This window comes from Typopeltis vanoorti, chromosome 18 (assembly GCF_054136105.1).
Source record: "Typopeltis vanoorti isolate ZY-2024b chromosome 18, IOZ_Tvanoo_1.0, whole genome shotgun sequence".
NCBI lineage: Eukaryota > Metazoa > Arthropoda > Arachnida > Uropygi > Thelyphonidae > Typopeltis > Typopeltis vanoorti.
The window spans coordinates 53,212,869-53,239,995 of NC_143566.1; the positions used below are offsets into that span (position 1 = coordinate 53,212,869).

At 36.7% G+C, this 27,127-nt stretch overlaps 1 protein-coding gene across 1 annotated transcript in view; it reads right to left on the reverse strand.

The window, feature by feature from the left end:
- LOC150096673 (twitchin-like) overlaps nucleotides 1-27,127 on the reverse strand; it is a 2,440,784-nt gene that overhangs the window by 413,514 nt on the left and 2,000,143 nt on the right. The window contains exon 111 of the mRNA XM_090408679.1: nucleotides 21,016-21,081. Within this exon, the coding sequence (XP_090264805.1) occupies nucleotides 21,016-21,081 (66 nt within the window). The remainder of the gene's footprint in view (nucleotides 1-21,015; nucleotides 21,082-27,127) is intronic.

The window sequence follows — 27,127 nt, forward strand, 5'->3', positions numbered from 1 at the left end:
ATTTGTAAATAAAAATACGATACTGTATGAGGGTCAACATGACATTGTGAAGAGTCGATCATGCCTTAGTAATTTACTAACTTTTTATAATAGAGTAACAGCAGAGTTGATTAAAGGAAATAGCTACACAATAATTCTGCTGGATTTTGCAAAGGCATTTGACAGAATACCACATGAAACATGGCTATACAAATTAGGAAAATGGGGTGGTTAAGTGGATAAGAAGGTGGATGCTTGACAGATAACAAAAAGTGGTGAAAACAGGTGACTAATGGTGTGCCACAAGGTTCAGTGCTGGAACCATTGCTGTTTAATTTTATACATAAATGATATACAATATAACCTGAAAGGAAATACAGGTAACCCTCATATAACGTGGATGTTAGGTTCCATAGAAATGCCGCATTATATAAATCACATTATGCAAGACTTAGATCACATAGAAAAAGTAGAATTGTGTTTCAAAATCTTTTTTTTTTAATTACATAAACAACAATGACATACCCAACAAAAATATATTTTTATTTAATTCAGATAATTCATGTAAGTTAAGAAAACATATAAACTATGAAACAAACGCATAGTATAAAATGATAAAAATTACAAATTGTACGTAAATTTCATTGCACATAATGCATAAATGTTTTAGGCACAGTAAAATAAAGTGGATATTTTAATTTTCATTACTGTCTTCAGAAATAACATTTCTTAGATGTTCTTTATTTACGAGTGGCCAGATGTTGTCATCACTTGGACATCATTTGTATAATTCTCGTTGCATACTTCAGCTGGTTTAGTTTATGAAGAAGTCAGTAATAAGACCTTGCCTACCACTATGCTGCAATTTTTTATTAAGTTCATAATGTGGAGCTAAACAAATATCCAACTATTTCATGAATTTTCCCTGAGCACTCCATTGAGGGATCATTATCTGTAAAATAACTTCCTAACTTTCTTTCCAAGTCCAATCCTTCTGCTAATTTCTTTAAACTGAATTCTTTAACAGATTCATCACAATCAGAAGCTTTGGCAGTATTTTCCCTGCCATTTGGTTAAACGTCATCTATTAATTATACCAGCTCCTCCTCATTTAAATCTGTTTCCCCATCAATTAATTCACTAATTTCATTTTCAACCACATTGCAAAAGCCCTCGTCACCAAAAATGTGTGCAATGTTTATTATATGACTTAGCTTGGAATCCACTGGAGGTACAAATTTTGTTCCAGAACGGCTTTAGACCATATTGTTTTCCAGCAAGCATTCAGTGTAGAGGGTTGTAATTCCTTAATGGACAGAGAAATAATTTTCACACAATTCAATATTGAAAACTTTCCATGCTTGAGGCAGTGTCATGTTTGGATTAGATTCCATTTTTTCCAAAATTAATTGGAATGGTCGATGAATATAATATGACTTGATATTATTTCTTGGTCAAGTGGTTGAATAAGTGAAGTAGTAGTAGGCAGCAAAAAAGTTATTTTAATATTCGGATGGCTTAAATTTGTTGGGTGGCCTAGTGCGTTTTCTAAAATTAGTAGAATTTTGAAGTCGATATTCTGTTGAGCCCTTTCATAGCACAAGGATTTGAGGATTGGTTAATAAACATTGGTTTTGTCATGTAATTACCTGATGCCTTACTACAAAACAGTAGAGTAATTCTATCTTTGGAAACTCTGAATCCAGGAGCTGATCTTTCATTTTTTGAAATATAGGTGCATTTTGGCATGTTTTTTTCTATATAACCTGGATTCATCTGCATTGAACACCTGGTGTGTACTATAACAACCTTCTTTGATGATTTTTAAAAGTTCTCCTGGATATTTCCAGGCAGCATCTACTGATATTGATTCTCCCTGGAATTTAATATTATGCAAAGAAAACTGCTTTTTAAAGTTTTCGAACCAACCCTTACTGGCACAAATCCATGCTGAGAGCTTTTTTTCTGAAGAATCTTGATCAAGTTCTTTTAAATGTTTAGAAACTTTGAGAGCTTTTTTTTTGTTTAATAAGATTTCCATTGAAAAGAATTTTCTTTTGAGTGCAATCTTCTATCAAAATCATTAGACATTTTCCCCATTAGAATATCACGTACACTAAACACGCTTTGCACTTACCATTGACCCAACAATAAGACACTCTCCGATTATATATTCATTTTGTTTGATTGTTCGAATTGTTCATTCATTCATTTAAATTCAGAGTCCTTGCAACAGCTTCTGGTTTTTCTCCATTTTTCAACTGATCCAAGATATTAATTTTTTCTTTGAGAGAAATGAATTTTCTCTTCAGGGTTGTTTTTTTTTCCCTTTCGTTGCAGTTTTAGTGGCCATTACTATAAAAATAAATTTTTACATAAAAAAAAATTATTACATGTTAATTATGTATGTAACTCACCAGAAAATAAACTGCTCAACTTGAGATTAATACACACTTATGATTTTTAATGCACTTTCCTGGCAGAAAATGAAGACAATTTTCAACAATAAACACTTTATACTGTAAACAATTGATGTACGAGTGCTAAAGAGTATTTTCCATAACATAACTAGATTTGTGTCTGCCTGTATCGGGCAGACACAAATCTAACGAAGATAAAATTTGAATTTTAAGTTGCACAGTGAAAATTATAAGAAAAAATAAAGGGTTACTAGAATTTGTAACCATGTTATATCGAAACTGCATTGTATACGTACCACGTTGAACCAGGATTACTACAATTTGTGGACCACGTTATATCGAAACCATGTTGTATAAGTATCGTGTTATACGAGAATTACTGTATCGAGTTGTTTGTTGATAATGCAAAATTAGGAGAGTAATAGTTAATCAAGGTAATGTGGAGAGCTTCCAGGAAAATTTAAATAGGCTGTCAGCATGGGCAAAAGATAATGGGAGTCAGTTTAATGTGGATAAATGTAAAGTTATTCATTTTAGGTTAAATAGATGAATCAAGAGATTTAGGGGGAGGTAGTAGATAGAGAGAAAATATTGCTAAGGTAGCTGATAAATTTACTTGGCTATTGTAGAACACATTAACATGAATAGATTAGGAAGTTGTTAGTCCTCTTTATAAGGCCTTGATACGACCTAGATTACTGTCTTCTGGGTTTCTAGGGAATGAGGAAGTGGTAGAGAAGATTCAGAGGCAAGTTATCAAGATTGTGAGTTATGGTTTGTGGAATGTTCATTATGAAGATAGACTGACAGTGTGTGGATTGCAGAAGTTGGGGATATGACTTTCATTGAAAAGTCAGGTCAATGGAGCTGTCAGTTGTCAGTTTTTTATCTAGGGTACTCGGTATTTGGAACAACTCTCCTCTTGTACCTCTAAACTTTGAGTCTGCCCTATCCCTCTAGTATTAAAACTTAATTCTATAGAATGAAATACTCCTATAAAGTGTTCATTGAACAACTCCACTATGTCTTCTGCATCACTCTATTCCCATTTTTATCCAAAAATGTCATTCTTCCACAATCATTTCTCCTCCTACTGGCCACATAGCTAAAAAATTCCCTAGGATTATCTTTGGATCTTTGTGCCAGTCTTTTCTCATCTTCCAGTTTCGCCTTCCTTATAATATTAGTCACTCTCCTGGCCTCAGTCTTATATTCTTCATGCATCTGCTCTCCACTCTCCCTATATCTCTTCCATAACTTCTTTTTCACCTGCAGTTCCGGTTTGGTATTGTTATCCACTTTACACCAAATTGTGTCCTCTTCTCTTGTGTAATACAGCTTACTACTGCTGCCAACATATATTCCTTCACCATTTCCCATGCAATAATGATATCCTTGTCTTCCAATTCTAACCCTCCATGGATCTGCCTCAAATTGATATCTAATATTATTATAATCGCCTGCCTTATAATTCCACATACATTCCACTTCTTAGATACTGCTGCATGTCTAGTCATCTTCCAAGTCAAAACCACATGGTTACTCTCTCCACAGGGAGGAAAGATGTCATCTCAGTTATCATCAGCTCTTCTGATGCTATAACCAAATCCAAAACTCTTGAACCGCTATTTCCCTCTATTACATGTTGCCTAAGAAATCTGTCGCTCAAGAATTCCAAAAATTCCATTCCCTTATTACTACCTGCATTTTCCTCTTCCCAACTTATACTGTTGTAGTTAAAATCTGCCATAACAATCATTCCTGCACTTACCAAGCTCAAAAGCTTAAGCATCTCCTGCTCCCCACCCTCTGTGCTCCTTGGCTTGTAACAACATCCCAATAAATATCCTGTCTTGCTCACCTCTACCTCACACCATATGCTTTCAAAACCATTAGTGTCATTGCCTTCCAAAGTCTCCCCCCCCCCCCTCTTAGAGGACATAAGTCATCACTTATCATAAGCAGTACTCCACCACAGTATTTTCCCTTCCTATCCTGCCGAAAAATGCTGTATCCTGCTACTTCTATTCCTGTTATTATATCATCTTCCATCAACCACATCTCAGAGATCCCAATAATCTTTGACCAGGATGATGCTATTAGCACACAAATCAATCTCCTTTATTCCGGATACTCCTGGCATTATTATAAAGCATAAAAATATCACTGTTTTTATACCTATCATTATCCCCTCCAGACTCCATTGGACTCAGCATTACCTGATTACAAGCACCCATTCCCACAAGAGGCCACCTCTGCTACCATCCGCCCTGGTAATTCTAGTTTCCTTGCATTGACATAACCGACTCGTTCAGAAAATAGCAATCGCTCCAGATGCCTACATCCTTCCTCATTGAAATGCAAGTAGTCTCTCACATACAGCTCCTTTCTGTCCTCAAATGCTCTCCAATCATCCACATATTCCAATCTTCTCTTCTGACACATTCTGGCTATTATGCTATTCTTTATTATTTCTCTTCTACTCTGCTCGTCATTATCATACCTGGGTAACACACACACGCACACACAATGTTTCCTCTCTGCGTTTTCTTTTGTACAACCTCAAGCATGAATCTCAGATCTCTCTCCACCCGATTTACATTGCCTATCAAGTCATTTGCACACACCATCACAATCCTCTCATCCATGCTTTCACCCCCCCCCTTCTTAATAGCCATAGCTACACTTTCTATCGTTCCTCCAGGCAAACACTCCTCTGGCATCCTATCTTGCACACCATGGATCATCGAGTCTCCATACATCACACCTCTTACCACTCTGTTCCTTGATTACCCACCTACATCCCTCACTCTCTCACTCCTCCTGTGTTCCCCTACTTACTTGCTATCCTGGCATAACTCTATTCCTTGTTCCAGCACTCCGTATCATTCCTCTCATTCCTTCTCTCTGACTGTTTCTATTCTCTCCTCTTCTATCATTCCCATAACTTTCTCTCACTCCTACTCTGATTTGCCTAATCTCATCTTTCATACTTCCCATCTATTCCCGAGACATTTCACCTCCTCTTTCAGCTCATCTATCGCTCTCAAGTTCAAACTTTTCACACTCTCCACTCTTATTTTTTCATTCATATTCCTCTCATCATTCTCACCCTTTGTCACACTACTCATCTCTCTAGGTTGAGATTCTGCTGCCCCAGACACAATGAGGTTGGTTATTGTAATATCTAACTCGCTATGTTCCTCCCATTGCATACATTTTGTGCATGTATGCATTCGAACCCTTCTCTCACCTACCACATTCACTGCATGCCAGAAAATCCTGTATTATGTTATGCAAAACAGTGTCCTTAAATTCCTTCGAGTCCTTATGTATTATCCTTCAGGAAATTCAAGGACTAATTGTGAAGGATTGCTTCAGTCACTCATACTTAAACATATATTTCTCCTTGCATGGAAGACACAATCACAACATCTAATAGTAGTCCATTACATCCACTCATTACGGGCCATGAGCAGAACCTAAATCTCATTGCTTCCTAACTGCACGCTTAACCAGCTTTATGCGATGGCCCTCACAATCCTTGTCCCACAGAGCTTTATCAGCACCATTTAATGCTACAAAATCTTATGTGTCACTGTTGCAAGATCTGCTTATTTACTTGTATGTTTCTATCATATTTTCTCTTCTCCATTTATTCCTCTAACTCTGAATACTATGTTGCTACAATCTGTCCTTAATTTGTACTACTGTTCCCCCCCCCCCCCACCGGAATGCTTGCTTTGTGTTTCTTGACTAGTCTTTACCAAATCACATACTATTTAGATAATTTATAATAAGTTTATTTAATCCTTTATCCAAGTGTGAGCAAACAAAGTTTGCACCTGAAAGTATCTTCAGGACTGGGGTAAGGTAGTACAACACTGGGAAACTTGTTGCAAAGGTGGAGAAAGTTCTCATCACTCCTATCTCAGTATCTCCCATAATGCAAAGCACATCTCCTTGCGGATATGTGTGATGCTATGCATTAAGGCAAGAGCCACTATCCATACCGGTTTTGACCTTTATTGAGGTCTCGTCAGTGGGAGCCAGGCCAAGTAGTGGAGACACCAAGGCAGAAGCAATGAGAGGTCATCCCACCTATAGGAGTTGTCAAATGGTGTGCCACCCTTTTTTAATAAATTACTCTGGATTTAGAGAAAGATGTTGAAAGTTTATTTTTCACTTGGTTAGAGTATAATAAATTTAGTTTAATCCTTTATCCAAGTGTGAGCAAACAAAGTTTGCGCCTGAAATTATCTTCAGGACTGAGGTAAGGTAGTACAACACCAGGTAACTCGTTGCAAAGGTGGTGGCTCCCATTGACGAGACCTCAATAAAGGTCAAAACTGGTATGGGTAGTGGCTTTTGCCTTAATGCATAGCATTACACATATCCGCAAGGAGATGTGCTTTGCATTATGGGAGATACCGAGATAGGAGTGATGAGAGCTTTCTCCACCTTTGCAATGAGTTTCCCAGTGTTGTACTACCTTACCCCAGTCCTGAAGATACTTTTAGGCACAAACTTTGTTTGCTCACACTTGGATAAAGGATTAAACTAAACCAAGTGAAAAATAAACTCTCAACATCTTAGATAATTTATGTTGGACAGTTTGAGTTTGTTCTGGCTGCCTCTTTTCTGTAATGAAAGCAAAACATATTTATAAGAAGAAAAAAAGTAACAGAGAATAATAGAAAACATGTTAAAGATGAATTATTGAGTTAAATGTATATTTGTGGAAAGGTTACGCAATTCAAAAACATCAGTTATTCGATTATTATTGAGCCTTTGTATCTCAGTTAGTATAGATGGTACCTTTGGTTGGAAATATGGGTCTGAATCCCATCTATGACTTGAGAAGGAACCTTTATCAAGTCTTTTCAATCAAATGGTGATTTGATTTGGGATTTAAATATGGGAGACTGTATTTTATTTTGTTGGAGTTGTGCAGTACATATTAGCAAGTCTCATTGGAGGTAGAGAATTTTTTCTCCCAGAAACTTAGGTTTTTCGTCCCTCAGATCAGGCAAACTGGCCTTGTGAACACACAGATCTACAGCCATAAATAAATCTAAACATTCCTTTAGGGAATGTAGCAGAGGAGTGACATGCTGGCTGCATTAATTTGTCATGATCCCCTAATCAAAGGAAAAAAAGGTTGAAGAAGATACAGTTATTATTAATATCAGACATCCAAGGCATCTGAAGAATTGTTGAGGAAGGTCAACACTCTCATATAAAAATATCATCAAAGCATCCCATAAACTAAGTCACAGTTTCTGCATGCACCATACTCTCAGTCAATGCATTTCGCTTACAATACAATCACTCTCCATGAAAGGAACCTGCTCCTTACTCCCCCTTTCTCTCACCTATGAAAAACTCCTCCACAGTATTCTGGTAACACCCTCTCTTCAACTTATGTCTCAGTTATATCCCATCTCCTCCTTCTGTTCACAAGCCTCTGCAAACTGCATTCATTCATTCTGTCTTTATATTCCAAAATAACACTAAAAAATTCTCATCACATCTTACAAACCAGTTAACTAGATCTGTGCACATTACGTCATATAATGCCTGATAATTGCCTAATAGAAAGGAGCCATAATCTCTTTGTTAGTCATGTTTAAAACCAACTCATCATTGCCATAACCTATTATGCTGTCATTACAATTTTAGTAGTGTGACTGCTAAACTTCTAATCTCTGTGCATCACCATTCTCAGATCTCTCATCTCTTCCACCTCCTTCAAAATTTCCCAATTAAATGCCATTATCTCTGTGGAGCATTCATTTGAGACACTATGTTGTAAAATCCTGTTATGGTGTTAACATCAAGTTTACTTTATTTTACCTCATATACAGGCTGCTCACTCGCCATCAATCAATCTTCCATCACACCCTCTACAAGTCTCCTCATGATGTTGCATTCATGAGGATAAATATCCCAAATAAACTGCTCACTGAACACCTCAATTATATAATTTCATCTCATCTACTAATATCAACCACCATAATCACTCTTTTTTTTCTATTTGCCACATATCAAATAGAAAAAAAATTCTGTAGGATTTTTCTTGGCATGATTAGTAATTTCTTCTCCTACTCCACTTTTGGTGTGCATATCTACCAAGTTGCTTTACTGGTCTGTTCTTTGCACTCATCATGCAAATTGTTGTTATGCTTTTTTCAGTGCTTCTTACATACAGCCTTCTTTTTTCAGATTACATATTTAATCTCTTATTTCATCTGTTTCACTCTCCTAACTTATTTACATTTTTCACCTTTGGAATATGTGCTCAGGTGCTGCCGTGACTAAAGAGCTCTTCACCATCATCCACGCAGCATCTCTCTTTTTTTCACTGAACTCCTCTTTTTATCTTATAGTTCTCTGTTGTTTCCTTTAATCATTATAGTCCTAGTGCTCAGTGATTCTCAACACTAAATTCTGTACAATTCTCTTTCATATTTAAGAAGCCTCTGCTCAAAAGGAATTCTTAAAAATAACAAAATATAGAACAGTCTTTCAGATTCTAAACCTGTGCCCCAAGTTCAACTCTTCATACAGCAGTTAACATGTTGTCAAAAAAGTTTTTGTCTTGGCCACAAGACAAATCAAGTCTTAGTCAAAACAAGACAAAACAACAAGTCTTGGTCACAATTTTGCTGTTGCACCTAAACAAGTACTGGCACTAGATCTAATGTTCAACATGAAATGCGGAATCCATAATTAACACCAGAGATAACTAACAACATTAGGCTTGACATTGTCAGCTTTCTTTCTAGACCTGCGCCTCCTAAAAGAAATCCATCATCCTGATCCTGTGAAGGGAAATGCTGCCATTATCCTGAAGGCCAGCAAATAGAATAGGAATATTTATATCTTTTGCAGATATCGCTCCATCTACAGACCTTCAGACTAAATCTCAAACCAAGAAATTGAAAAGTGTACTCAAAAATGTTTCATCTTGGCCTCCTGACATCGCAAATAAACTTATACCCTTCAGCTGCATTGTGCACCCCCCTCAGATATATGGCTTACCTTCTTCTTGGCTTCCCATATTAGGCAATTATTTGCCTGTAATGTTTTCAAGGGTTTAAAAAGTTTTCTGCCCATCTCCTCCTGGGTCTCCCTCTCGATTGATGTCCCTTTGGTTTATATTTCCAGGCAATATTTGGCCATCCGTCCTCATTCATTCTTTCTACATGGTTTTTCACAGATCTTTCTATAGTTTGTTTCATCTTGGCCTCCTGACATCGCAAATAAACTTATACCCTTCAGCTGCATTGTGCACCCCCCTCAGATATATGGCTTACTTTCTTCTTGGCTTCCCATATTAGGCAATTATTTGCCTGTAATGTTTTCAAGGGTTTAAAAAGTTTTCTGCCCATCTCCTCCTGGGTCTCCCTCTCGATTGATGTCCCTTTGGTTTATATTTCCAGGCAATATTTGGCCATCCGTCCTCATTCATTCTTTCTACATGGTTTTTCACAGATCTTTCTATAGTTTGTGATGTCAATTGTGGATTATTGTTTTCTTATTTCTTCATTTCTTATCTTGTCTATTCTTTTATAGTCTTCAAGTGGTCTTAGAAACTTCATTTCTGCAACTTCCACTTGTCTTTTATCTCGTTCTCCCTAAGTCCATATTTCCATTGAAATCTTGGCCTTCCTGGATTATGAGAAAGCATATGATCAAATTAACAGAACAAAACTAATTAATATACTGAGTGAATTGAATGAATCAATGGAAAAATTTCAAGAGAGTGGAAGAAAAATAAAATCATAGGAAATAAAGAATTAACCAGTCTTTTGTATGCTGACAATCAAGTTATTTTTGCTGAAAATTAAGACCAATTACAGAAAACTCTACATATACTGAACAAAACAATCGAACAATATGACATGAAAATCTCAATAAATTAAAACAAAATCAATAGTACTTCAGGGTAAAGAAATTAAAAGATGTAAATTAGTCATCCACAACAAAGTAATAGAACAAGTGAACAAATTTAAATATCTAGGAAATTATATAAGCCCCAATGGAAAATTATTGCATATAAAAAGCAAAAATTGCTAACATTTATTGGAACTTTGAACAGACACTTCAGAAAACAGATGTCTAGAACAGTGGTTCTTAACCTTTTCAAAGTCATGGAGCACTTTTGATTATAAGAAAAATTTGGGAATAACCACAAGTCATAAAAGTAACAATAAAAATATGCACGGACTTCCCTTTTATAAAAATGGAACTTATTTTAATGCGATACTTGAGCTTGTTGGCTTTTGCAGATTTCAGCAATATCAGGTCTAGTATGTGATATAGCTACCCTCATCTCTTTGTCTATGTTAGTAAGTGTTCCATGCTTTTTAGTTTTTAAATGGGTTAATATTGAGAAACCAAGCTCACACATACATGATGTTGAAAACAGTAAGAAAATTTTCAGTGCTCTTGTGGAGAGAGCTGGGTATTTGGATTGGACAAAATTAAAAAATTCCTCAGGAGTTATTTCAGAGAATTTTCACTTTTAGAGTACAATCTGTTGACAAGGTAACTAATTGTTCTTTTTCTTGTAAGAAAAATTCACAACTCGATGAATTAACTGTGCCAAATGGATATCTTATCCAGTCATAATTGTGTGTATTTAAGGAAGGAAAGTAACTTGAAATCTTTTCTTTCAATAGTGTTAATTGTTTTGTTATAAGTGAAATAATTCCTTCGACATTTTTATTTAGAGTAGCCAATCACACTCAGAAATGTGTCATGTGACATCTTTCACCAGCAGAGCACAAGTGTTCTGAGGAACACCGGTTAAGAAACACTGGTCAAGAACAACCTAAACAAAACTATATAAAACAATAGCCAAACTGATTCTTAAATATTATTATTACCCAAGACCCCCTTGGAGTCAAAGAGTCATCTAGGAGGTCCTTTTATCATACAGACAGACAGTTCATTATACCATGCTTTAAACACACGAAAATTCTCTGCAGACACCACAACATCCCCTCCTTGTAATATATATACAAGGAGGGGATGTTGTGGGTGTTTATGTAGAGAGTTGAATTAGAGAAAAGAGTGAATTTGAGTATATGCAAGAAGTGTGATATGCTGTGGGCCATGAGGCTTGTTTGAATCAGAGTAGGGAACATGATGCTGTAAGTGAAACATATTATTATTATCCCAAGACATCATGGAGTCAAAAACTCATCTGGGAGGTCCTTTTATCACACACACACATCTCATCGTACCATGTCTTAAACACACTCAAACTCCTTGCAGACACCACACTCTCAGGCAAGGCATTCCAATCATTCACAATTCTGCATGAAAAAAACCTGCTTCTCACTCCCCTACTCACACCCTCTTTCTACAGTTTCCAGGGATGACCTCTAGTTCTGCCCTGATCTCACACTATTTTCTGTAGAACTTCTCCAGCATTGATCCTATAACAACCCCTTACTAAATTGTAGGTCTCTATCATATCTCCTCTATTCCTGCTGTCACCAGACTTTGCAAGTTGCATCTTCTAAATCATTCCTCATACTCAACATTCCAAAGGTTAGAAACTACCTTAGTCAGTCGACTCTGGACACTGGACACTTTCCAACATCACTTCATCCTTCTGAAAACCAGGTGACCAAATCTGGGCAAAATAGTCCATGTGTGGCCTAATCAAAGCCTTATACAATGAAACAAAAATATCCCTAATTCTACAAGTCAGTGTCCTCCACATCATTCCCAGAAGCTTTTGTGTTGTCTTCACAATTTTGGCAGTGTCTCCTAAATTTCAGATCCTTATCAACAGTCACCCCAAATCTCTTATTTCCTCCACCTCCGACAATATATCCTCACCAAGCATAAATTCTGCGTCCCATTTTTGTTTTCCAAATTTTAAAACCTTACATTTTGCAACATTGAACTCACATCCCCATTCCTGTGCCAATCACTCAATTTATTCAAGTCTTCTTCTAAGGCCACAACATCTTCACTATTCTTCATGGTTCATCCCAACTTTCATCATCTGCAAACAACTGAATATCTCCATCCAAATCTTCACCAATATCATTAATATACAAGTTAAACAGTAGTCGCCCTAAAACAGATCCCTGAGGCAGACCACTAGTAACTTTCCTTTTCCTGGATATTCCTCCCCTATACACAACTTGTTGATACTATCAGATAGCCAGTCTCCAATCCAATGCACCAATCTAGGTATATTACTGTGTATCCTTCTCCTCTGTCCATGGAAGCAGTCACCTTATTATAATAAGTAAATAGATTACTAAAACATGACCTCCCTTTAGCAAATCCGTGCTGTCTATCAAAGATAACCCATTGTTGTCAACCCAATTCTGGATACTAGTTCTTACAAGCTTCTCCAACAACTTAACTACAACACCTGACACAGACAGTGAGTTCTACCACCTCCTTTATGAAGTGTCACAATCTTGCCCTCCTTCCACTCCTTAGGAACTTGACCCAGTGCAAGACTCGTATTAAAAAAAATGTCAAGGCCGGTCAATTCCCTGGCATATTCCTTTGGAATATGTGGTGATATATTATCAATTCCTACAGACTCATTTACAATAGTTTGCTCAACTCCCCCATTACACCTCTTGCTCACTTACAGTCAGTCTCTCTTCCCCATCATCACCTGCTATCAGTCTCTCCATGAAGATACATTAAGTATCTCCACCACACCTTCTGCAATAGCTGTCTTTATACCATTTTCTCCAATCAGTGTCATCCTTCCATAATCATTCTTTCTTTTGCTGGCTACATATCGAAAGAACTCCTTAGGATTCTTTTTGGCTTCATTAGCTAACTGCTGTTCCTCACCCGCCTTGCCTGGTGTTTGTAGACCTCATGGAACTGGTTATTTCCACTTCTCTTATGCTACCTCCACAATGCCCTTTTTCTCTGTATCGCATGCTTAATCTCTTTATTCATCCATCTCACGCCTACTTTACTTAAACTTCTCACCCTTGGAATACATTTAGACATTGCATCCACTAAATATTTTTTGAAAATCCCCCAAGCTGCATTGATCACTTTTCCAGCTAACTCCTCATTCCATGCTACACCTGCAATTTGTATCCTGAGCTCTTCATAATCACCCCCCCCCCCTTGTGTTTTCACATATACCCTTTTATTACAGGGGTCGTCACACTGCTGGCAACCACCCACGTAATCACCTCATGGTCACTCTCACCAATTGGTGAGTGATTTGACACTTCATTTATAATTACATCCTCTGATGAGATGACCAAATCCAAGATCCTCAATCCTCCTATGCCCTCTGTTACATACTGTCTGAGGTAGTTATCCCTCAAAAACTCAAGAAACTCATTTTCTTTACTTCCAGTTGCCATCTCATCATTCCAGTCTATATTGTCATAATTAAAATCCCCCATAATGATAACTCTTTTCTTATTAGCTTTTCTAATTTGATCATACATTTCATTATCACCACCATCCACAATATCCAACCAAGTATTTCATTCCATTCACCTCTATCTCACAGCATACTGCCTCAAAACCACTGGCACTATTTCCCTCTTGCATCTCTACTTTGTATGGACATATCTCTTTCTCTATCATCAATAGCACCCCCCCCCTCTCTTTTTACTCCTCCTATCCTCACAAAATTAAATATGGGAGTGAAACATGGACTTGGGGAATACAAGATATATGGCTTACCTAAAATCCACAAACCTAATACCCCCTCGCCCAATTCTAAGATCATATAAGATGCTACTGATTCTCCCACTTCCTCTAAATTATCAAAACATTTAACAAAATCTCTTGCCCTCTATCCACTGGTTATACCATATCATATAAAACTTCCTATTTTATACCTTTTGAAAATCTATGTTAATAATACTGATATCCTAGAAAGCTTTGATATCATCTTGCTGTTCACGAATATTCCCTTTAATGATATCTTATTATTTAAAATTTTCTTTTTTCCCTTTTGATATCACAGATCTCTTTTCCTTTGTTATCCATTCTGAATATTATCATTATTATTATTCAGGCCTCCATGGAGTCAACACATATCACGGGAGGTCCTTCCTAGGAAATACAAATCTATCAAGACTCATCACGGCAGGTCGCTCCTAGGTGACACAAAGTCTATCATACCACTCCTTAAACTAGTTGACTGTTCTTGCTCTCACCACTCTATCAGGCAATACATTCGATTGTTCAACCACCCTCCATGCAAAGAATCCACTCCTCACCATCTTGTTCACAGCTTCCAGGGATGGCACCTTGTCATCGCTCCTTCCCGCTGTTCCACCAAGTGAAAGAACTCCCCAGTGTCAACGCTGTAACCACCTCTCAACAGTTTAAAAGTCTCAATCATATCACCTCTCCTTCTATCTACCAAATTCTGCAGGCCACATTTCCTCAGCCGATCCTCATAACTAACATTATACAATCCTGAAACCATCTTTGTTACTGTGAAAAGAGTAAAGCCTCTTTACCCTTCTCACAGTTAATTTATCTCCTTCAAATCCTGGGGACCAAATCTGAGAACAATAGTCTAAGCATTCTCAGATTCCATTGTATAAGACCCTTATCATGGTCTTATCATCTTTGGGCCAATCTCTTCTCATATTCCAGTTTTTCCTTCCTTACCATACTAGTTACTCTCTAGTGTCCTTGGTAAATGTGGGCGCTAGTGTCCTTGGTAAATGTGGCGGTCGAGTTTAGCTAGTCTAGAAAACGTGTTTTTAAAGTTAAATATAGTGTGGCTTTTTGTCACAAATTGTGCTAAAATTGTGCATCGGTTAGAAACAAGTGTCCTTCAGTGGTATTATTGTTTAGAACTGTGGTGTATATATTGTGTTTTCACTGCCGTTTGTATCACTATATCAACGTGTAAAGATGGCGTCCAACAAGAAACGTACGTCAGCGGCGCGCAGGACTTCTACTACTACACGAAAGGCTGGCTCAGCGTTAGATTTTTCGCAATGGATGCGTTGCGGAAACTGCTACATGTATGCACCAAAAAATGTGAAGGATCTGTGGTCGGTCTGGCAAAATGAAAAGAAAGAAAATGTCGACGTATGTGAGAAGTGTCGGGATAGGCTGGAGCGTTTAGGAATGGAAGCTGACATCGGGACCGTAGCGGAAGAACTTCGGCGGGAGTTTATGAAAATGAAAAATGACCTTCATCTTCTTCATGAGGAAGTGGAAGTGATCGGTAAGGAGATACTGGAAGTTAAAGCTGAGTTTAATGTGTTAAACAGAGAAATTAGGACTATAGAGATTACTTTAGCTGAAGTAACTAGAACAGGATTACATATGGGTGAGTCTTTGGGGAATGATTCAGTAATAAATAGTATGGGAGTGATTGGGAGTCAACATAATAAAACCACAAGTGGCCAAGAAGAAATGAGATGTAGTGAGAGTGGGGGGGTAAGTAATAGAGAGTTGAGTAATGAAGCTGGGAGAGTCATGCTGAATAGTGTAGAGAATGAGTCCATGAGTGTGAACTTGAATGAAGTTAATAGTGGTAAAATATATGGTGATTCTATGATTAAGGGTATGGAGAGTGGTATGCATGAGGAGTGCTTGGCTGATGGTACAATAGAAAGAGTGGCTTTAGCAATAAAGAGAGGGCATGAAACAGACAAGATGATAGTTATGGTGGGTACGAATGACCTGAGAGGTAGTATAAATCGGGTAGGAAAAGATTTAAGAACATTATTAGATATTGTGAAGAGGAAAAGTGTCAATGGGAGAATAGTGTGTGTGCTGCCTCGTTTTGACAATTACGAGTTAAGTAGATGAGCAATGATAATGAATGATATGATTGCAAGAATGTGCAGAAAAAGAGGTCTGGAGTTTGTTGATGTTTGGAGTGTGTTTGAAGGAAAAAGGCAGTTGTATGCTAGAGATGGACTGCATCTTAACATGGAAGGATATAAGAGATTGAAGAAGTTATTGTTTTCTGAACAGGTTGAAGTTATTGGGCAGGGAAACTAATATTGAAAAGGTTGAGTGTAAGAGAGAGAAACTTTAGCACTGATTGTGTATTTATTGATCCTTATAGGCAGAATAAATTGCAGAAGAGAGGGGAAAAAAATCGGCATAGGACTACGGTAGTTAGTGACTTATATATCAGTTCTAAAGCCGGTACAAGATCTAGAGGGAATCTGCAATTTTTGTATACCAATGCTAGAAGCATTAGAAATAAGAGAGAAGAATTTTTGGCATTAGTCAGTGAAATCTCACCAAAAGTTGTAGGCATTAGTGAAACTTGGCTGTCAGCAGAAGATGTGGTCACTGGAATTGAATGTGATGGGTACAGTATTTTCAGGGAGGATAGAGAAGATAGAACAGGAGGAGGAGTACCGTTGATGATAGCTGATGTGTTGCAGCCAAAGAAAGTAGTATATCATGATGATAGACATGTGAATGAGAGTTCATTTGAGGCAGTCTGGTGCGAAATAGTGACCAACGCAACCAAATATACAGTTGGATGCTGCTATAGGCCAGGGAGTACAGGGGGAGATATTGAATTCATGCATCAGCAACTTAGTGCAATGAGTGAAGGCTTAGTGATTATTATGGGGGATTTTAATTATGGTGATATCAATTGGAAGGAGGAAATATCACGTAGCAAAAAGGAAATGGAGTTCATACATCTGCTACGAGATAATTACTTGAAACAGCACGTAACTGAAGGGACACGTGGTGTGAGAGTGTTGGACCTGGTTATTGGTTCAGAGGTTATGTGCATAAGTAAGGTGACCTCGTTACCTCCAGTTGGTGAAAGCGATCATGTGGTATTGACTTAGGAGGTTGCAAAATCTGTGGATTTTTCTATTAAGAAGGGGTATGTACGAAACTACAGGTTAGGCAATTATAACAAGCTTCGGAGTGAGCTTGCAGCCATCCCATGGCAGAACATATTGCAAGGGAAAGATGTTAGCAGTGCTTGGGATAAAATCAGCGGGTATCTGAGGAAAGCAATATCAGATTGTGTCCCCATGGTCAGGAGATCAAACAAGGCAGGCATTAGATGGATGAGCATTAGTATCAAGCTTGAACTACAAAAAAAGAAAATGTTATGGAGAATTTACAAGGAGAAGGGCGATCAGGACACCCATGAGCAGTACAAGGCTCAAGCTAGGAAGGTTACCAGCATAGTAAGAAAAGCTAAATCAGATTATGAGAAGACCTTAGCCAAAGAGATCAAGGGTAATCCCAAAGAGTTCTTCCGCTATGTGGCAAGTAAGAGGAAGAATGACTTCGGAAGGATAACCTTAGTGAGTGCTGATGGTATTGAGGTGACAAAATCAGATGTAATAGTCGAGTTACTGAGTGATCACTTCTCAAAAGTCTATCACCCAAGTGAGGATATCTCTATACCTATAGCAATACCTAATGTGAGAATTGAAGCTAAAGAATCAGAGGTATTAAATATATTGCGAAACTTAAATGCAAACACTGCGGTAGGCTTAGATGGAATATCAGCTCGGGTGTTGCGTGAATGTGCAAATGAATTGTCAACCCCTCTTACCTGGATATTTAATTTAAGTTTGAACTCTGGTATGGTCCCTAGGGAGTGGAAGTTAGGCAAAGTGGTTCCTTTGCATAAGGGTGGCTCTAAAACTGCAGTATTGAATTACAGACCAATCACCATCTCAGGAGTAGTGGTAAAAGTATTGGAAAAGTTGGTTAAAGACAAAATTCAAGAATGGGTGGATCAGGATATGATACTCTATAGAGGCCAACATGGTTTTGTTAAAGGTAGATCCTGCCTTAGCAATCTATTAACTATCCATAATAGAATAACATCAGAGTTGGACAAAGGAACTGGCTACACAGTGGTACTTCTGGATTTTGCTAAGGCTTTTGACAGGATACCCCATAGAACACTGTTACGCAAATTGGAGCAGATGGGAATGGATATTAAATTGGTGATATGGATAGGAGAATGGCTCAGGGAGAGATACCATAAGGTGGTGTATGGAGGAGCCGAGTCCAGAATGAGGCAGGTGACCAGTGGTGTGCCTCAGGGCTCTGTGCTTGGGCCAATGTTGTTTAATTTGTATATAAATGATATAGGAAACGGCTTAAAGGGAGATATTCAGTTGTTTGCTGATGATGCAAAGTTGTGTAGTGCAATAAAAAATCAAGCTGATGTTGAAAGTTTGCAGGAGGATTTAAATAAGCTGGTAAAATGGGCAAAAGAAAATGGATGTCAGTTCAATGTGGAAAAGTGTAAAGTCTTGCATTTTGGGATTAAAAGATTACCAGCTGTGTACTACATAGATGGAAAGGTACTCCAAGAGATTGATGAGGCTAGGGACTTAGGGGTATTGGTAGATAAGGAGATGAAGTTCAGAGGACACATTGCTAAGGTGTCCAAGATTGCACATAAGATTACTTGGTTGTTGAGGAACACACTGACATCCAGAGATAAAGAGGTTATTATTCCCCTTTATAAAGCTTTGATACTTCCATATTTGGATTACTGTGCTCAGGTCTGGTCACCTGGATTCCTTGGAGATGAGGAGGCTGTGGAGAGGGTTCAGAGAAGAGTGACCAAGTTGGTAAGTGATATAAAAAATGCTCCCTACATTGATAGATTGAGAGCTTGTGGATTGCAGAGATTGGTTGATAGGCGAAGAAGAGGGGATATGATAGAAACATTCAAATTACTAAAAGGTTTTTATAGGATTGATGCAGGGGAAATGTTTCAGCTGTGTGATAGTGATGGAAGAACAAGAGGTCATCTCTGGAAATTAAAGAAGAGTGTGGTTAACAAAGGTGTCAGAACAAGGTTTTTTGCCTGGAGGGTGGTGAATGAGTGGAATTCATTGCCTGACTTTGTTGTGAGCTCTTCATCTGTAAATGAATTCAAGAAGAGATATGACAGATATTGTTTTGCTAGCTTGGGTCTCCCGCGATGAGTCTACTGACTCCATGGAGATACCCGTAATAATAATAATAATAATAATAATTTAGCCTTTCTGGACACCTTGGTCACTTGCTAATGGTAGCTGCTTGCTCACCCACCATTGAATCTTCTATGATTTTTATTCTCTACATTTCAGCTTCTGATTTCACGCTGATGATGAAACACTTTGATGAACTGTTCACTGAATACCTTGACTATGTCCTCTGCAGTGGTTCTGTCTCCCACTTTCACTCATTAATATCTTACCATCTTCCCACGATGAGTCTTCCGACTCCATGGAGGGTATAATAATAATCATTCTTCCTTCTACTTGCCACATATTACAAAAATGTATGAGAGTTTTTCTTGGCCTGATTTATTAATTTCTGCTTACACTGCACTTTTGTCAGCCTTATCAACTGAGTCACTCTCCTGGCCTGCACTTTATACTCTTTGTGCAAATGACAGTTACCATTATTCATCTTGTGCTGCCTCCAAAGTGTCTCCTTCTTCCAGATTTCATGCTTAATCCCTTCATCCATTTTACACCTACACTTATTTAACCTTTTGACCTTGACTGAATGTAAGGTTAATGGTAGTTTGCTATAAGTAGAGCACATAAGAGGAAGTTGCAGGGGGTACATCATACCTAGTCCTGGGAACCATAAAACAGAATAACTAATGGAGAAGGTAAGCGGCCCAAAAGAAAGTTTGTGTCTCCTGATAAAATTCTTCTTCAGAGGACTCACTAAAGCTATAGACTTGGAGTAGAGATGAGAGAGAGTTACAGTTTAAGGGCCACTTTGTGAAAATGGTTATATCATTACGTTGAATACAGTGGTGGCCGGTGAAATTTTAAGTGGGGGTGCTGCCTATACAAAATAAAAAAAAAATTATTTTTTTCCTAATTAGTAACCAATTTATTAATAAATAAATAAATCTGTAGATTTATTTATTAATAAATTGGATACTGATTTAGGGAAAAAATAAATATTTTTTTTATTTATGATGAAAATTTATTAATAAATAAATAAATCTGTAGATTTATTTATTAATAAATTGGATACTGATTAGGGAAAAAATAAATATTTTTTTTATTTTGTATAGGCAGCATCCCCACTTAAAATTTCATCAGCTGCCACTGGTTGAATAACTGCAATATTAGAGAACACTATATTGATTAAAGAAGTTATTCTTACATTGTGCATGGCTTTTTTTTTTGTGAGAGCCTTGTCCATGTTATGCTCAGCTATGGCCACCCGGTTTCAGAGAGGATGAGGTAACAATCAGAAAGATAAGCAGAGGATAACCAAGATGGCTTGGTTACCCTCTTGGTGAGGAGACTGAGAGAATGTCTTAAAACTTTTGGATAATAGATGGAATGATGATTTTAATAGAAGGAGGATAATAAGATGTCAGTAACTTCAGAAAGCGTAATTTCTGAAATGTAGGAAAAAGGTGTTCACATTATAGTTTCACCAATATGTGATTCAATAAATAACACTTGTGATAAAAATATAATGTCATACTTTAGCAAATACAATTTTTGAAACTGGCTGCACTATGTGCAATCTAGTCATTATGCTACTATGACTGATATGCATTGTTACATAAAGACATTTTTTCAAAGAATAATACACTTAATAAACTTATTCACTAACTCAATAAAAGAATTTCAAAAGTTTAACTTGCCATATTGGTCATAATTAGAAACTTTGCCTTCTGATTTTCCCCTAATACGGCGTCCCTGAGCATCCACTGTAAAAAGACAATTTATTTATTTTTAATAATTATTTAATCCAGTTTTAATTTTCATACTTTACAATTTTACCCATGTTGGCAGTTTAATAATGTGTACTCATTGTTAAATAAGACAGATGCTGCTTAAAAATTAATTGTATTATACAGTCAACAGATAAGTAAAAATATAAGTTTCAGTAAGGAAAAACCATGAGTAGACATATTACTAACTATTATAATAACAGAATTAACTCATGTCAATTATTCTTTATTTGTAGAATTTTCACCTGAGTATCACAGGCATCATCAGTACAGGTACAAGGCTAATTAAACAATAACTGTTATATTCACAGAGGGCCACCTAAGTAGCTAAGGTTAAATTTCCTAAATTTATTTAATTATTATTTAGTTAGTTAATTATTTAATTATTCAATTATAATAATTAAAAAAATTTTTTTTTTTAAAAATATATATGTGTGTAGATTTATATGTTAGGAAAGATTTGCTGCTTTATAAAGTACTATCTCCCACAAGGGGGAAAAACGTATACTATCGGATCTGTTTAGGTTAGGGGAGTGAAGTAATGTTTCAGAGGGCCGGCGGAAGCAGGTATGCAGAGCATGCGGTGCGTGTGGGTGCTGCTACGAAGGGGGCGGCGCCGGGGCACAGTTCATAAGTTCATTTTTAAGATACAAAATTTTTATCATAAAAACAAAACATTCTTAGAATGATCAATATTAAAATAAATAAGGTCGGATACACCGAATAAAAATTTTAAAAAAATTGTATATTGCCGCCTCTTTGAGCAGCCGGCTGTTTACAATTTTGCAGCGAGAGCAGGCTAAATACTTGCCTGCAGAATGTTGTGTCCACTGCAGTCTATCTAAAGTGAAATGGTGAACGGTTTTTATGTACAGAAACGAATTTTCATACAAAACATTTGTTGCTATTTAACCAGTCATATGGTACGCATCTCAGTAGGCTACTGACAGTAGCGCAGTGTTGACTATTATTTCATTTCTGTGTCATGTTGTGTAATAATTTCTTGTAGGTATAAAATAGAAATGGAATCAAAAATTAAAAAAAAAGTTATCCAGTGCAGAAAGTCAACTCCTAGTATCGATCTGCCAGAGGGGGGGAAAAAAAAAAATCTGGTTTGTTTTTTCTTCTTTTTGTCCTCTTTCAGATTAGAATTTTTGTTGTAAAAAAGGTCTATGTCTATTCCACACAGGATGGGTATCCTGAGAACCTGGGCTGCGAAGGCTTACACCGAGGCGGTGCAGCTCCTTGTGGGCTGCATCACCCAGGCCAGGCTCTGCCCCCGCTCTTCTCAGTATTAAACTGGTCATTCCAGTTGAAATTTCAGAATTTTCCTAGTTTCTTACAAAGTGTTATATGTAATTTTAAAGGTTATTTACCAGTTCCTCTTTTTCCATGTGGTGCTTCTTTCATTTGTTTTTCCCCACTTTCCTCGGGCAGACACCTGAAGAGGTGACTGACCGGGGAAAGCTGAAAAGAACGGATGGAGGGAGATAATGTCGGAGATCTGCTTTGTGCTGACATTTAAGTCAGGCCAAGTAGATCGACTGAGGCCTCTTTTAGCTATCTACTGCTATCCACTCTATCTTTCTCCTCCTCTCTCACTATCAAGCTGACTCTCAGCACAACTTTTTTAAATCTAAAGAGGCCAGTGATGAAAGGCATGAACTCCCATTCGACCTCAATAAAGGTCGAAACTTGTCTGGATAGTGGCCTTCCCTTAATGCATAACATTAGACATTTCCGCAAGGAGATGTATTTTGCATTATAGGAGATACTGAGACAGGAGTGTTGGTAGCTTGCTCCACCTTTGCAACGAGTTGCTCTGTTGTTGTACCGCCTTACCCCAGTCCTGAAGATACTTTCAGGTGCAAACTTTGTTTGCTCACACTTGGATAAAGGATTAAACTAAATTTATTATACTCTAACCAAGTGAAAAATAAACTTTCAAAAAAGTTATTGTTTAATTAGCCTTGTACCTGCTGATGATGCCTGTGATACTCAGGTGAAAATTCTACGAATAAAGAATAATTGACGTGAGTTAATTTTGTTATTATAATAGTTAATAAGTAAAAATATTTTTCTATCTGTTATTTGCTGAAATTTTTGCATGAATTTAGTTAGTTTTATAGTACAATAGGTTTAGTATTTTTGACGATCATCACATTTAAAGTCAATTTTGATATTCATCCAGAGCATGCAAAATAAATCAAAATACAGGAATCCCTTGCTTAACGCGGGATTTGATTAACACGGTAAAATTAATTGTGGTAATCCCTTGATATATGCGGCAAGAGTTTTGATTAATGTGCCTTTAACCCTGCAGAGCTTGCAGCTGATCTGACAGATATGTGCAAAATGTTTGATATACATATTCTTACACAATTCAGTGTATAGCTTGGAGGTCATGAATAGCTGTGCATTCATATGTTACGAGTGATATTCCGCACTGTTTTTTTGCTGTTCAGTTTGGTTTAACACATGTTATATAAAGGTTTGTGATATTTGACAGTAAATTGTATCTGAGAGATACCGTGACCTCCGATGTCAATATAGTACGGTTTAGTTGTTTTTTTATTCTTTGTTCAATAATTTTTAGATTGTAACTGAAAATAAATAAATCATCTTGACTCACTGAAATAGAGAGCCAAAGTCTTATTTATCATACATGTCCTCTAGGAGATGTGCTTTACATTATGGAAAATACTAAGGAAAGGGATCTGGAGCTTACCCACCTTTACTACGAGTTGCCCATAAAGTTTCTAATGCTTGCATCTGCCGACACTTTTAGTTTCTATATATTCGGCACGAAACTCTTGTAGTTTCTATATTCGGCTATGAAATAATGTAGGATTCAATATCCACTTAATTTGTACCATCATGTATTATATTTGCAGTGTTTTTTCTTTATGTTTTATTGCTTTTTTTTGCCGAGGTCTGGAGAGTCATTTTGCTTGTTATCGTAGAATTTATGCCGATAAGAAAAAAACTAAAACTGTTCAAACGACTCTTGATAACTCCTTTTGATAAAAAAAATTGCAGTAAATAATAGGCACAGGTATTTATTAAACATTTACTTTGCATTCATTTTTTATCTTTCCTAAACAAGTACCACATAAAATGAATTATTAATACAGTAATCGATCATGGATGAATTGTAATTTTTACCATTGATTTAGATTTGATTAACACGATAACATCGAGGGATTAATTAGCCACGTTAATCGAGGGATACTGTATTAATTTATTATTCAAATCTGTTTTGAGAGAAATATATGATATAAATCAAAAACCATTTTGTGGTTTTGGGCTTATATCATGAGATCAATATGTTGTAGGGATATGTTTTTCCCTTTTCCTTCCTTTGATTTTTTTTCAATTGATAAAGGTGATCAAGATTCCATTTTCAAAATATAATTTTATCAAAACAAATTAAATTCTGTTTATAACTAGAACACCTGTTTTCAGTTGGGATAATGTAAAAATTTTATAATAAAATATGGTGAAGTGGTGTTCACTGGGTAATGAAAGTTATCTGAGTAGAGTCTACTTGTCATTTCATCCAGTTATGGAAGATATGCTTATAAGGCAGAAAATAATCATCATGAAGTGCCAGAGGGATATAAAGTTTTTCCCAACCATGCCAACCTCACCTTCTGTGGTAGTTTGACTTGTCTCAACAAATGATGTCATGGCACTTCAGGACATCATCAGATCACTTTCATCACCCAGTGAACACTACCAACTTACTCATTGGAAGCCAGAGAAGAGTCTCCAACTCCCCCCCCTTTACAATGTAATATGGTGACCTCAACACACACTAATTAAATTAGGAAGCTAATATTTCCTTCATTTGAAGGTACAACAGTAAAGAGGTTCTACAAGCTGGCACACAGGACTGACTCCGGTGGTAATGCATCAGGAGGTTTCCAAATACCAGCTAGCAAATACCCTTATTATAAATTAAAGATGCCAAGAAATTATATTCTTGGTTTCATCCTTCATCCAAGTGTAAGCAAATGAAGTTTGCACATGCAGTAACTTCATGACTGGGCTATTTGTACACAGAGGCTAATGACTTCGTATCCCGTAATGCAAAGCACATATCCTTATGGACGTGTATAATGCATACCATAAACCAACCAACTACTCATTTCAACTATACAAACCATTCTGCATGATTCCTTCCATGAGAAAGAAAAGGAGTACATATGCACTTGTCAGATTTGACAAAACATCTTGCATGAGATGTCACATCCAACAAATGAACATGTATAAATGCCAAAGATTGCTATGATTGGCCCTTCCCATAATGCATAGCATTTATTATACATGTCCGTAAGAATATATGCATTGCGTTATATTATGGGATACTAAGGCAATTGATGTGAATTCATTAGCCGCTATATACACAAGTAGCCCAGTCGTGAATTTACTTCATGCACAAACTTTGTCGATTTACACTTGGATAAAGGATGAAACCAAGAATATAAAGAATATAATTAATTTCTTGGCGACTTTAATTTATAGTATAACCAAGTGAAAAAACTTGTAACAACTTGCCTTACTGCCCATGTCTTGTCTTATCAGATGTCATCTCCTTCCAGGAGGTTGACTACCATGAGCTTCCACCATGTACGGTTTTGTGCTTCTTTTTTGCATTCTTCATAGGACAAAAAGGTCCAGTCCTTAATATTTCCCATCCAATCTGTTCTTTGTCTTCCTCTTCTTCTTTTTCCTTGTATCATTCCTTCTAGAAGTGTTTTTTTTAGGAATTCGTGCCTTAGTATGTGACCAAGGTAGGTGGTTTTCAACAGATTCCTATCTTCTCTAATCATCTCTAGTATTTCTAAATTAGTTTTTTTTTGGCAGTCCATGGGACTCTAAGAATTCTTTTGAGGATCCACATCTCAAAGGCTTTTAGTTCATTTTCACAAAATTTTGATATTGTCCAGGTTTCTGCTCCAAAAAAAAGCAGTGTTGACCATACGCAGCATTTGGAGAGCCTAATTCTTGTTTTTGTGTGAATTTCCCTTGAGGTCAGAATGTTTTTCATGCTAATGAAGGTTGATCTAGCAATTTCCTTATTACACTTTCCATTCTATAATAGTTGACCCAAATATATATAACTCTCTACTTGATCTAAAGTATTTCCTCTGATCTTAATATTATATATCAGGTATTTTCTCTTTTTATCTTGCCAGCATGGTTTGGTTTTTTTGAAGTTGAAATTAAGTCCATATTTTTCACTTAGCTTCAGCATCTCTTCTAGTAGGTTTTGAAGATCTATTTTATTTTCAGCTAGCAGTATTGTACCATCTGCATATCTTAAGTTGTTTATATTCCTACCTACTATGCTGACCCCTTTAAATTCTCTAATTGCTGGAAGATATTTTCAGTATAGAGGTTAAACAATATAGGCGAAAGAACACAGCCTTGTCTGACACCCTTCTTTACTGGGAATTCCTCCAAGATTTCTCCTGATATTTTTATTGCAGCAGTTTGTTCCCAATATAGATTTATCAGAAATTGGTATCTTTACCATCTACTCTAAATTTCTGATGCATTTGATTAGTTGTTCATGTTGTATATTGTCAAAGGCCTTTGTGTAGTCAATAAAACATAAGTAGACTTCTTTCCGCTTCTCCAGATATCTTTCTATAATAGTTCTAATGTTCAAGAGTCCTTCTCCACTTCTTTTATTTTCCTGGAAACCAGACTGTGTTTCATTAATTTCCATATTGATTTTATGTTTATTTCTTTCTAGGATGATATATAACATAACTTTTGCTATGTGACGGATCAGACTGATTTTTCTGTACTCTTCACATTTGATTGTCTTTGATTTTTTAGATATTGGTAGGAACCTTGAGTGCTTAAAATCTTTTGGCAGGTGGCCAGTTTCGTATATTATGTTACATATGTCAGTCAGTGATCTTATATTCTTATCATCTAAAGCAGGAGTGGGGAACTCCTCGCTCCCAGGCAAAATTTCGCCCGCGAGTCTATTTCAATTCGCCCCTTT